The sequence below is a fragment of the Arvicanthis niloticus genome, chromosome 16 (assembly GCF_011762505.2).
Source record: "Arvicanthis niloticus isolate mArvNil1 chromosome 16, mArvNil1.pat.X, whole genome shotgun sequence".
Classification (NCBI taxonomy): Eukaryota; Metazoa; Chordata; class Mammalia; order Rodentia; family Muridae; genus Arvicanthis; species Arvicanthis niloticus.
The window spans coordinates 7,790,707-7,804,063 of record NC_047673.1 but is presented as its reverse complement, the minus strand read 5'-3'; the positions used below and the strand labels follow the sequence as shown (position 1 = coordinate 7,804,063).

Below are 13,357 nucleotides of genomic sequence, written 5' to 3'. Positions count from 1 at the left end.
AGCCAGACAGCATGCTGGGCTGGGGTTCAGGGCTGCAGCGCTACCTCGCAAACCAAAGGGAGTCGGGTCGCTCTTTACTTCGTGCCGCTTAGCCTTTTTGTCAGGACTGGTCGGAGAGGCTGCAGGAAGAGGAAGAGGCAAAAATACAACAGCAGAGAGAAAGCTGCAGAATTGTCCAGTGAGGGGAGGAGGCACGTGGAAGGTCATGAGATGAAATGGCTGAGGGTCTCACGGGGAAGGGAGAGGCCCGGAGAGCGGAGGTGGCAGATGGTGGCCTTAGCCGTCAGTCATCCTCTTAGGGGCTGCCTGCAGCTCTGCTTTAGAAAGAACGCAGGAACACCACAAGCTTCTTTTGTTCAAGTTTGAAGACAGGTAAGAATTATAAATTGGGAAACACTTCAATTCATTGGACCCATGCCTGTCACTTGGGGAGAGCTGGACCACTGGGAGGGAGCCATGTGCAGAACATGTGCAGGTCAGGGCTGTGGTCAAGGAAGAGCATCCCCAGGTGATGAAACTATTTCAGCTCTCAGTTAAAAGGCTTCCTTGCCACTGTTCACTGGCAAACACCCTACCAGACACCTGGCCATGGCAGTCAGCACTCGAGGGTCATGACAGCAAGAAAGGCAGAGGTCCGCAGAGCTGACAGGAAAATTCGAGGTGAGGCAGAGGGAGGAGGGGCAGAAGAAAGACAACAGGCTAGAAAAGTGGTTACCAGCCCCAGTTCTTAGGAGGCTGCACTCACTAAGCTGGTTCTCTCTGTATCCAAAAGGCACCCCTAAAAGATAACGTCAGGCGTTTGTATCTGCACAGCACTGGTGGGCACGAATGACAGGGTGGGAGATGGATTTGTGGGGCTGCATGTGGCACCAGAGGTTGCCACAGGAAGATGGTGTAGAAGGCAGCGGGGCACTGCCTCTTTACCTTTCTGACCTTTGAGGTTAGCCAAGCCCTGCAGCGTGAAGCGCTTTCTGGAAAGCGCAGAGCTTTCAGAGGTAGAACTAGGGACTGCATCGTCTAGGAGGGAGGAGAGACAGAGTGCAGAGATAGCATCTGGGAGGGAGGATGGCAGGGTGCAAGTGGCCATGGCCCCATGCTCAGGTAGGTGGGCAGAGAGCAGTTGAACATCCTAGGGTGCACCTGGTGGAGGCACCCAGTGACCATGAATGAGGGGTCTCCTACTGTGTGACCAGTGTGATGAAGGGCTCCTGGGCTCTCCCATGCTGGCTGGCGGGCACTCCAGGAGCAGTGTCTGAACGGCTCACACTGCAGCTGACACTCACCTTTACCCTTCTCAGGGGGCTTTGGCAATGATGAGCTCACGTAGCCTTCCAGGCTGAGCGGGTCTGTCTTCCGGTCTTCAAGCTTCTTGACATTTCTTGTGTTCCCCTTTGTGGGACTGAAGGCATCAGCAACCCGTAAAGAAAGAAACAGTAAGTTGGTTAGTGTCTTAGCTGACTGAGGACGGTAGGTACCAAGACATCTTGGCTTCTCGACTGTCTTCCAGGTGCCGTCCCTTACTCCAGTTGGTGACCAACTGTCACCTGGCTGTACCATACTGACTATCATGAGAGGTAACCTACAAATAGGAAGCTGTGAAGCAGGGGACTTGTGGAGGGAGTTAGGGCTAGGGACAACACCCTCAGTCCTGACATTCAGACATAAGCCACTGGCACAGAATCTCCAGGTGACACTGGAGGGCCTTGTGCAAACTCATCTCAGTGACACAGTAAACTCTGGTGTTTGCAGAAGTGCTGCTATTTTTTTCTTATGTTTTAGAGACAGTTTTATACTGTAGCTTTAGTAGGTCCTTTTGCCGTGGTGTCTGTGTACTGGGATTCTAGGCATGCCCAGTAAGAAACTCTGCTTCTGACTGATACACTGATGTGCTTACCTGGTGCTGGATGGCGTGGGCAAAGGAAGGCTGTGGGACTGCTCCAGGGCTCGGTGCTGGCTGGCTTCTGTAGGGTGGGAGTGGGGGACGAGACACGCACCAGTTATCACTGGGAACTGAGCATCCCTGCACTCACAGGCTAAAGGCTCTTGGACCATGGTCCAATTGTCAGGAGCAGCCTTGCCTATACACTGAAGCCCTAAATAGGCCATGGGCCTGAGTGGGCCATGCATGCCTGCTAACACAAAGTCTTGGTCTCTGTGGGAAAACACTGACTCTAGAACAGATAGCTACAGACCTTATAGACAAGTAGCCTTAGTGGAAAATTACCAGCCTGGATAAGAACAAGTAGTCATAGGTCTGGTGGATAGGTAGCCTTGGTAGAGGGTACCAGCTTAGATAAAAACAAATGAATAACAGAGTCATAGTGACCTGTCCCCTGCTTCTTCACCCAGCCAACACTCTGTTCTGGAAGATATCTGTACTTCCCCTGAGAATACCTACACTCCTGCGACATCCCCTTCCCCACATCCTGCCTCTATGTGTATATAACCCCTGTGTGAAAAAATAAAGATAGCAGTTTGGTCAGACTATAGACAAGCCGTGGTTCTTGGCATGCCCCTGTATTCCCCCATTATCCCTTTCAGGTGGTCCCCCGGACCCTGTTCACTGCCCTGCTGGATGGGGCATCCAATGACAATGGCATGTGAGAAAACACACAAAAGCCAAAGGCAGCCTCACCCCGGCAGGCCTGCAGCTGGCTGGTCAGCACCTTCCGGATCTCATTCACCCACGCTGCTTTGATCTCAGGAGTTGGCGCCTATCCCAAGGAGAGATGGGAGCCAGTGATCAGAAAAACATACTGCAGTTTCCATCAGACACTCTCAAGGACAGTCCTAGGAACCAAAGGACCCCTGTGTATGGAGCAGGAGCAGGTGGTAGGAATGTCCCTTTGGGGGTCTCCCTGCAGCACATGCTGCACTGGCTGCGAAAGGCCATGGGTTTGTGCAGGTATCCAGAGCACGGCAAAGACAGCCAGTTACTAGCAGGGAGGCCACCTCTTTCGTTGATGCTGGTGTGCTGGGCTTGTTTTAGGTGATAGGCCCAACAGTGGGTCTCAGACTCACACAGACAGCCATATGGTTGTGACCAGGCTGAGAGTGTCACCTGTGGCCAGGACTGTTGTCCTGTGTTAGTAATGTGGTCTGAAGCCCAGCTTGAATACTACTGTCAGGACAGTTGCTGGGCCTAGACCTTGATTCAGGTCTGTGTGGCCTGCTTGGCTGGGTATAAAACTGGAAGACACACTACACTGTGTGCTGGCCAGTAGTCAACTTTCCTTGTGATTCTGAGGGCAAGTGAAAAGCACAGCTAGGACCTTCATGGAGTACTTAGGTTCTTGACAGGTCTTATGGAGAGGATGCTACCCCTTGAGCCTATATTGTAGCTCTGCCCTCTCTCCCATGGGCCAATAAGGGCAGGGATGCCATACATTCCACCAGACAGCCAGGCTGTGTGGAGAAAGTCCTCCAGGACTATTGAGAGGTGTGGGAGGCAGAGGCATTTCTGGAAGTACCCTTCTAGTACCCTAGCTGAACTTGTTCCCAATTTTCATCCTGTGCTTAGCACATCTTGTGTCCCAGTATGGATGTTCCTGCTTTTAGGGGATGCATCTCATGAAGACTATTCTCACTGGAAGTCTTTCGCTGGCCACCCTGAAGAGGCCCAAGGGCATCCTTGGCTCCTGGTTTACAGGCAGGTGAGTGGCTGTACCTGAATGATGTAAACCTCCTCCCTTGCGTTGTACCAGATCTCAAACTTCTTGCTGTCACCCTTCACGTTCTCTGTGATGCCGACAGCAGTCATCTGGCAGGGGTAGGAACAGACAGGCATCAGTATGCATCTCATCCAGAGACGGTGGAAGCTGATGGAGCCCTTGGGGGCAGGGTAAGGGCTAAAGATGGTAGAGGCCCCTCCCAGTGCTGTTTGAGTCACTCACATTCAAGGACTGCTTGTAGCTGTAGGAAGGAGCCTTCTCGTATCCCTCCCCATTCTCCTCCCTCTTCTTGCAGAAGAGGACAGCCTTCTCGTGCAGAAACAGGTGCCGCTGCATGGGCTTGAACCTGGCTAGCTCCTTCACTTTGGTGTGGCCCTTCTTGTGGTCTGTCCACACGCTGAAGGAACCTTGCATCAGCAGCTTCCCCAGGTCACCAAGGTTTCCCTGGAACACAGGACACACGTTAGGCATGGAAGGCAGGTGAACTCACGTGGGCCAGCATCCTGTGCACATTGGAAAGGCTGCACACTGTAGGGGTCTCCTTGCAGCACATTCCAGAGGGGCGAATTTGGGGAGGTGGCAAAAGACTGGACAGTTGCTGCAGGGGCTAGGGGAAAGAGGAGGCATAGCATGGAGGAGCCATGAGACACGGGGGTGGTGGAGAAGCAACAGCACTCGGAACCCTAATGCACAGTGAGCTTCAGTTAACCACATGTCCCCACAGTCCTATTAGGTGTTATAGGTGTGTCACTGAGGCAGAGGCAGGGATGGGGTTTAGGGAATCTGAGGTTCACACTCAACTGTCATAAATCTAAAACTATTAAAAATAAATACAACCTAGTCATTAAATAAAAACAGAAAATGAATGTTAAGTAGACATTCTGAGAAGCAAAACCCTTCTATGTTGACTTGAGGTGGGCCAATCAGAAAAGTTTACTCTAGGCAGCCACCTGTCACCAGCCACTGGACCACACAGCTTATCATAGAAAACAGAGGGTCCCCGCTGCTGTCCAGGAAGTAGGCAGGAAAGAGGTTTCAGGCGCATCCCTGTTGGAGAGGCCCTACTAGGGGAACAGTCTTGGTTGGCTCCACATATGGTCAAGCTCCTGACTCAGAACCTGGGGCTGCCCTAGGCTCTGGGCCACATGTGTCCACTTCAAGCCTCAGAGAGCTTGCAAGTATTGATAGGATTTCCCTATGGAATTGCTCATGAGACAAGGACCAAGATAGGACAAAAGCCAGCGTGTTCTCAGCACCACGGTGCCACTATGGGGGCCTTACATCATAGCCAGTGATGGCAATGAGGTGCATGGAGTCGTTCACCGCCTTGAGGATGCCCAGGATGGAGCTCAGCGCCTCCTGCAGGTCCTCTGCCCCTTCACAGTGCTTGCTGTACTTGAGCATTTCCTGAAGGGGAATGCGAGGGAGTGCAGTTAGATACCAAGAGCTTCCCTCTTCTCCCCACGAGCAGCTGATCGTCCTACAGATTCAGACACCAGCCAAGGCCTGAAGATGCAGTCCCTGGGAGGCTGGTGTGGTCCCTGGACAGACACCAGCACACCAACCACCAGATTCCTGCTGCTTGTCAGGAAATCATTTTACACCCTCCCAGAAGGCAGGATGACAGACAGCTGGGCTCTGCAGAGCAGAAGCTACCTGGCTGGAAAGGTGCTTCCTTGCCTTCCACTTGCTTCCATGGCCCTGCTAAAGGCACAGGAATACAAGCCCTTTCCTGTCCTGCCACACTGAGCTAACTCTAAGCCAGAGACTCCTCACTCTCCGCTGTGCTAGGGACCAACAGGACAGACAGGGCTTGGCTCTCATCCTCTCCATGGGGAGGCCATAGGCCATCAGCATTGACTCCTAGTATAGCTGGCCATGGGTAGGTACCTGGCACTCTACAATGTTTAGCACACAGTAGGCCCACACAAATGGTTCAATGAATCAGGGCCACAGCAAGTGGCTTATGAGAGTTCCCTGGGGCCTAGGGTCAGGGCTCAGTGAGCCCTGCAGATACTTGGCCGGTAGGCAGGTGTGGCTGACCAGGGCAGTGGCCACGGAGACTCACCTTGAGGAGCAGCTGGTACTTGGTTATCCTCTGCACAGGTTTCAGCAGGTAGGAGTCGAGGCTCAGCTTGTGATCCAGCTTCTTCTGGCACTCCTGCAAACACCAAACACTTGGTCATGCAAGGCCATGGCTCTGCCCAAGGCCACGGGAAAGGAAATACAAGAGGGAGAGGGGCTCGGGACCAACCTGGAAGAAGGGACAGTCGGAGCACTGTCTCCACAGGCTCTCGGAGCGTGGCTTGTTCTGACAGTACTTCTCATAGATCTGGAACTCCTCCATCTGCAGCCGGGAGGGACAAAGGGCACAGACCCCAGAGCTGAAGCTGCTGCTGGCAGGCCAACTTCCCCAGCCAGGCTTGCTGTTCACCAATATCGGAGCCTCGTATTCTAATCCCCTTACCGCTGACCATTCACAGCCCAGAGAGGGGGAGGGAGAGCTCTACCAAGAGGTGGTTCGTAGTACAATCTGTTTATTTACATAAAATTTCAGGGTGCTCTCAGGCAGTTTTGAAAATTATATAGGTTATTTTGTAGAACACACATGAGCAAGACTGAAGAGATGGCTCAGCACTTAAGAGCATTGGTTGCTCTTGCAGAGGACATAGGTTCGGTCCCCAGCATCCACATGGTGGCTCACAACTGTCAGTATTCCAGTTAAAGGGAATACAGCATCCTCTTCTGGCTTTTGTACACAACACACACACACACACACACACACACACACACACACACACACACACACTCATGCTGGCACTCATGCGTATTAAAAATAAACCTGAATATTTTGTAAAATCCAATTGCTCCTGGGCACTCAGGGGACGCAGGAAGCCCTGGGGTGTAGCAGGTCTAGAATAGAGTGCTCTGGTGGTTACACATGATTTGGGGGTACAGCAGGCTCTGGGTCTTTAATATATATAGGGTACATATGGCTATAGATCACAGAAGTTCCTGGGGAATGGATGGATTGAAAATGCAGGGGGGCCTGGGGTAAAGACAGTTTAAGACATATTTTGGAAGGCAGGTGGTGTTGGCCATATGGTTCTGAGGCACGAAATGGGCTCGGGAACATAACCTTAATGGTTTGTGGCGCAGAGGACTATAGGGCAAGGGTAAACGTTACGTTCTCGTGTCAGCGACCTCCCAGAAGACAGGTGTGAACCTGACACGGTTCACAGTGCTCAACATGACAATGTCCCATGGGTCTGTGAGAAGTGATGTGAGCATTCCGCTCTTTCTGCTCAGAGCATCTCCACACACCCCTCTTTTAAACTCATCTCCATCCCCCTATGAGGGAAGCACCTGTGATTCTAAAGAGGAGAAGATGGATGTAGAGGGAGCCCAGCGCCTTTTCCAATGTTGTCCAGCAAGCAAGGCTGAGGCAACAACGAACCAAACCACAAGGAAAGTTCGTCCACATCGGGCCTCAGAAACAATGATTCCAGCAATCCCAAACCTTGTGCCTTACGGTTTTCCTCTTTTTTTGGAAGTGGTCACTAGCCTTAGAAGCAAGATCCCACTTTCCCCTCCTTTCCCACTACACTGGAGACACTGTGGTGTCTGGTTTCAGATGCATTGGGAGCTGAAGACATCAGTGGTTAGCAGCCTTGACGTGGTAGGCGAGGCACCACATGTGGTGTGTGATACAGAGACACCAGGGTCCCCCAGAGGAGCCCTGAGCAATGCACTGCCTGTGACACATGCAGTTGAAGATACATACCCTTTCCAGAAAGCATCGCCCCACCAGCTCTGGACAGTCTATGCAACTCTCCAGCTCCCGCAGGAATATTCTGTATGGAGAGGTTGTTAGTGAGTTAGTGAGCACAGCAGAATCAGATGACACTGTCTTCCAGAGACACAGAACAATCTGATCATAGTGTGGCAGGAACTCCCCACCTGGCCCAGAAGCCTGCAGCCCATGCTTGTCCCTGGCTCCTCAGTGCCCACAGCCCAGCTGCCTCCCTGTATCTGGCCTGGTACTTTTTTTTTAATTAGATATTTTATTTATTTACAATACAGATGTCATCCCCTTTCCCACTTTCCCCTCCCTAGAGTCCCGTATCCTATACCCCCTCTTTCTTTATGCTTTTATACCATTTTGATTACATGAATGTATTAAGGTCAGTTCTAGGTTGAGGGTCTAGTAACACAGTAGATGCAAATAGTTGAGGAACAAGCAAGACAATAAACACAAATAGTCAAAGAAGAAGCAAGGCATTAAACCCACTTACATGAACAGTCCTGTGGTCACTGTTTCTAAAGGCTTATCAGTATGACCAAAGTATCTGAGCCTACTTCCCTATCCAAGCCCAAGGTCATTTTTATGTCTAAAGCCTACTTCCTTGTTCTAGCCTAAAATTTAGATTCCTGTCTGAAATTACTTTTTTGTTCTGGCCTAATATTTAGATTCCGGCTTGAGATTACTTCTTTGTTGAAGCCTATGATTTAGACTCCTACCTGAAATTACTTCTTTGTTCTAGTCTAATGTCAGATTCCTGCTTAAAGCCTGCTTCCTTGTCCTTGGCCAATGTCATATTCCTGCCAAGCAGCCCCTTTCCTTGTCCTTGCCCCATGTCAGCTTCTTGCCAAGAAGCCTCAAAAGCTCTCCACCTCTCTCCCTTTTTTATTTCATTAACAAGCCTGAGCCTGTCTTAGGTCATTCTGACAAGAATGCCTTCCTTACCCATCATGCAATATGTATTATCAAAGGCAATGCATTTCTGTCTTGGGTTGGTAAGGCTCTGTGCAGAATCTTATCCGTCCTTGGCTTGCAAGACTATTAATTTAATAACTCTGTCTGGGGGTTTATTTTCAAGTTTAAGCCATGTACTTTGGCTGCCAACATGTTGATGTTGTTAAAGATAAGCTTTAACATGATGGGCAGGAATAAAAATATTCCCAGGACAAGAAGGTCTAGCCTGATCAAGCTATATATGCCATTCCTGAGGTTTGTCCAAAATGGAAATACTGAGCTCAGGCCATGGATAATTTTATCGGCATTATCTGCAGCATCAAAGATCAACAAAGCAGCATTCTTTAAATTCATAATCTCACTATGCAAAGTTAACACACCCAGAGAAGTGTTAGGATTGTGCCAAATATCCTACAGGTGTCTTTAAACTTTTTTTCTAATTATAATGACAATCATTGTGAATTTCAAAAGTAACACTACTCCAATGATATTTGTCATGACACTTGGGATGGCTCCTAACTCTTAAACCCTGAACCTCTTTCAGATAATTTGAATGGGTTATAAAGCATCATTCGTTGTTCCGGATACCTATATCAATCTTTTTGTATACTCAGTACATTAGTAACATTTTTTTTTTTTTTTTTTTGCTAAATGATTAACAAAGGTACCTGTCTGAACTCCTTGTGTCACAGCAATTGCAGAAGCAGTGGTGCTAGCAATTAATGGAATTAAAGCTGTTATACCAGCAATAATCAAGCCTGCTACCCTCTTGCTTCTGCTTAAAGCCTCACTCACTTCTTCCAGCACTTTCAAGCTTTTTTCAGAGAATCAAGGTTTTCTAATACTCAGGGCAGTGAGACAAAAGCTGGTTGATAGACCCCCGTAACAGACATGCCCGGTTTCAACACACTAACATAATTGGAAATTATACAGTCAATGCAACTTACAATAAATGCTGTAGAAGAGACAGAACCAATTTTAGCTTGACAATTAAAAGAGCTTTAAAACATGCACTAACCCGGTTTAAAATCCAAATCCTGTCCCAACATTATCTCTTGCTATCCTAACATCATAGCAAGCTACATCTAGCTTCCAAATATATCTCTGACAAAGTTCAGATCCAGTCTTCCAAAAGTAGACTGTTATTTCCCATATTGGATTGATTTCTAGACCAGTACATGATTGAGTTCTAATAGCTGGCACCTTTAGGAAGAATACAAGAGACATCATTTCTCTTTTCAATTCTCTATCCCACAGTGTCTAAAAACTTGAGGAAAGGCAGCTTGTCCCATCTGAGATATAGTCAAGCAAAGGTGGGTTAGGTGTCCAATTCAGCTCCCCTGTCATCCTTGTCAGGGCACTCAGCAAGCTCACAGGTCAGCATCATTTTTTGTCTCAGCAACAGTATGTCTCACCAATCTTTTTAAAGTTCCATGGGCCTCTTCCACAATACCTTGTCCTTGAGGATTATACAAAATCCCCATAATAAATTGTTGACAAAAAGTCTCGACTGCTCAACTATAATTGCCAGACCCATTATCTGTTTTTTTTTAAAAATTGAATATTTTATTTATTTACCTTTCAATGTTATCTCCTCTCCCATCCCCCCCAAAACCCCTTATCCCATCCCCCTCCTCCTATTTCTATGAGGGTGTGCTCCCACCACCTTCTCATTCCCTCCTCCCTGCTTTCAAATTCCCCAACACTAGAGAATCCAAACTTTCAGGCATGAAGGCCCTCCACTTCCACTGATGCCTGGCAAGCCACCCTCAACTACTTATACAGGTGGAGCCATGAGTCCCTCCCTTTGTGTTCTCAGGCTGGAGGTTTTAGGATGGCTACTCCAGCTTGTTTCTTAGGACCATTTGCTTGAAAAAATGTTTTCCAGCCTTTTACTCTAAGGTAGAGTCTGTCTTTGCACTGAGGTGGGTTTCCTGTATGCAGCAAAATGCTGGGTCCCGTTTATGTATCCAGTCCATTAGCCTACGTCTTTTTATTGGGGAATTGAGTCCATTGATGTTAAGAGATATTAAGGAGAGGAGATTGTTGCTTCCTGTTATATTTGTTATTAGCGGTGGCATTGTTTCTGTTGCTATCTTCTTTTGGATTTGTTAGAAAAGGATTACTTTCTTGTGCTTACTAGGGTATAATTTCCCTCCTTGTGTTGGAGCTTTCCTGCTATTATCCTTTGTAATGCTGGGTTTGTGGAAAGATTTGTGTAAATTTGGTTTTGTCGTGGAATATCTTGGTTTCTCCATCTATAGTAATTGAGAGTTTTTCTGGGTATAGTAGTCTGGGATTGCAATTGTGTTCTCTTAAGGTCTGTATGACATCTGTTCAGGATCTTCTCACTTTTATAGTATCTGGTGTAATTCTGATAGGTCTGCCCTTATATGTTCCTTGGCCTTTTTTCCTTACTGCATTTAATATTCTTTCTTTGTTTTGTGCATTTGGTGTTTTGATTATTATGTAACAGGAGGTATTTCTTTTCTGGTCTAGTCTATTTGGCATTCTATAGGCTTCTTGTATGTTTATGGGCATCTTGTTCTTTAGTTTAGGGAAGTTTTCTTCTATAATTTTGTTGAAGATATTTATTGGCCCTTTAAGTTGGGAATCTTCACTCTCATCTATTCCTATTATCCTTAGGTTTGGTCTTCTCATTGTGTCCTGGATTTCCTGGATATTTTGTGTTAAGAACTTTTTGCATTTTGCGTTTTCTTTGACAGTTGTGTCAATATTTTCTATGGTGTCTTCTGCACCTGAGTTTCTCTCTTCTATCTCTTGTATTCTGTTGGTGACGCTTGCATCTATGACTCCTGATTTTCTTTCCTAGGTTTTCTATCTCCAGGGTAGTCTTGCTTTGTGATTTTTTTTTTTTTATTGTTTCTACTTCCATTTTTATGTCCTGAATGGTTTTGTTCAATTCCTTCACCTGATTGGTTATATTCTCTTGTAATTCTTTAAGGGATTTTTGTGTTTCCTCTTTAAAGGCTTCTATCTGTTTACCTGTGTTCTCCTCAATTTCTTTGAGAGTATTATTTATGTCCTTCTTAAAGTCCTCTATTATCATCATTAGAAGTGATTTTAAATGTGAATCTTGCTTTTCTAGTGATATGGGGAATTCAGGACTTTCTAGTGTGGGAGAACTAGGTTCTAATGATGCCAAGTACACTGGGTCGCTGATGCTTATGTTCTTGTGCTTGCCTTTCGCCATCTGGATCTCCTTAGTGCTACCTGTGCTGTCTCTGACTGGAGCCTGTCTTTCCTATTATCTTGGTTGTATCAGAACTGTGTGGGGTAGGTGTTACTACTGAGGTTAGAGCTGAGGCCCAAGATCTGCTCAGTGCTCAGGCCCAGACTGGAAGGAACCAGTGCTCCAGGCCAGGAGTAAATTCCTGGGTCCTAGTGGGTCCCGGTTACTCCCTGTTTGGGGCGGGTGTTGCTGTCTCCTTACCTAAGATACTGCCCGGGTTAGAGCTCCTGGGAGCTCCGCTTCTTCTGGGTTCTATGAGATTGGGGGCAGAGCTGCCGCCCGGCATCTGCTCAGTGCACAGGCGCAGACCGGAAGGAAGGAACCATACTTCATGTTAAAGTTGGAGCTACCCTTCTTGGGGCAGAGGTGAGAAGATGGGTAGAGATGGGGGATTGAACACTCAAAGGCTCTGTAGGACCTACATGCACTGGCTGTGAGCTTGTGGGTTTTCTGGAATCCACCAAAACCCCTCTGTGTTTCCTGTCTAAACATTGACTTGACCTGTCCTCTGGGGAGGTTCCAGGAGAGGAAGGCTGCTTGGGGTTCACTGCAGTTTGAAGCCACTGGGGCCAGGTCAAGGACTAGCCTCAGTGATGCTAAAGGGAAGGTTCTGAGCAGGAAAGGAGCAGCTGCGTGAGGACCCGGGGTTGGGGTGGTGGGCGAGGGAGATGGGCAGCCGCTTCCTTTATAAGCCTGGATGGAGATCCTGCTGAAGGACCTGGCCTTTGGAGGTCCCAAGCACTATAGAGGAAGCATGAGGCCCAGACTGCTCCCCAGCACCCTATCCCCCGCAGGCGGTGAGCCCATTACCCAGCCACCTTAACATGAGTCAGCAGGACGAGGGCTCACAAGGGCTCAGAGAGAGAATGTAGCATGGGCACCTACTACATGCACCTGTGGCTCTCTGGGAATTCTCCCTCGAGATTTGTTCCCAGCCGACACCCCAGGGCTGTGAATCCCTGCTCCCTGAAGGAAGCCATGCCAGAAGCAAGGGATCACAGGGACTGCACAGGTCTATGACTGCATGTGTCTATGTCTGGGTGTGTCCATGTCTGGGTGAAGTGTCCTACCTGTTGTGGAAGTGATAGATTTCCTCCATGTTTCCAAACAGAATATTCTTCTTGTTTTGCAGGCCTGTTGAGATGAGGTGCGCCATCAAGGGGTTATCCATCTCTGCAGCATAACCCTGCAAGGGAGGGGAGGAGGCGGTCAGCTAACAGGAAGTGTGAGCCAGGAGAACCATGCCTGCAGCTGAAGGGAAGCATGGCGGGCTTGGTACCCCTGAGCGTGAGGATCGGGATCCAGGGGCAGTGCCTTGATGCTTTTAGTGAGCCAAGGGCCAAGGAGGAGCTCAGTGGTGGGTGCTCCCCTGGCGTGCACGCTGAGTTCCACCCACAGAACCACAGCGACAATGAAAACTGAGGCGCCACTTTTATCTGTCTATGCTTGACTGCAATGGTCATCTGGAAAAGGCTCGCAAAGCACAAGTGACTACGGACAGTACCCAGTGTGGAGGCAGGTGGGGTTCCCATCTTCCTTTTGACCTTTCTATTCAGGTCTAACCTACATAAAGCAGGGGCTGTGCCGCTCCTATGTGTATCCAAAGTAACTTGCTCTTAATTTCCAGGTCACGACCTGGAAGTCTGACCCAGGGTCCCCTCCTCAAAGTTCTCTTAC

The 13,357-nt window shown here is 48.5% G+C and overlaps 1 protein-coding gene across 19 annotated transcripts in view; it reads right to left on the bottom strand.

The window, feature by feature from the left end:
- Mcf2l (MCF.2 cell line derived transforming sequence like) overlaps window positions 1–13,357 on the bottom strand; it is a 144,969-nt gene that overhangs the window by 5,586 nt on the left and 126,026 nt on the right. For 8 of the 19 annotated variants that reach the window (XM_076913823.1, XM_076913824.1, XM_076913822.1 and 5 more), the window contains 12 exons: window positions 12,751–12,866; window positions 7,456–7,525; window positions 5,926–6,018; window positions 5,740–5,832; window positions 4,953–5,078; window positions 3,894–4,115; window positions 3,668–3,760; window positions 2,636–2,714; window positions 1,895–1,961; window positions 1,284–1,399; window positions 925–1,017; window positions 45–119 (listed from right to left, as the gene is read on the bottom strand). In XM_076913823.1, coding sequence (XP_076769938.1) covers window positions 45–119; window positions 925–1,017; window positions 1,284–1,399; window positions 1,895–1,961; window positions 2,636–2,714; window positions 3,668–3,760; window positions 3,894–4,115; window positions 4,953–5,078; window positions 5,740–5,832; window positions 5,926–6,018; window positions 7,456–7,525; window positions 12,751–12,866 — 1,243 coding nt within the window. The remainder of the gene's footprint in view (window positions 1–44; window positions 120–924; window positions 1,018–1,283; window positions 1,400–1,894; window positions 1,962–2,635; window positions 2,715–3,667; window positions 3,761–3,893; window positions 4,116–4,952; window positions 5,079–5,739; window positions 5,833–5,925; window positions 6,019–7,455; window positions 7,526–12,750; window positions 12,867–13,357) is intronic. The other 11 variants (XM_076913830.1, XM_076913829.1, XM_034519984.2 and 8 more) reach the window with 3 other exon arrangements.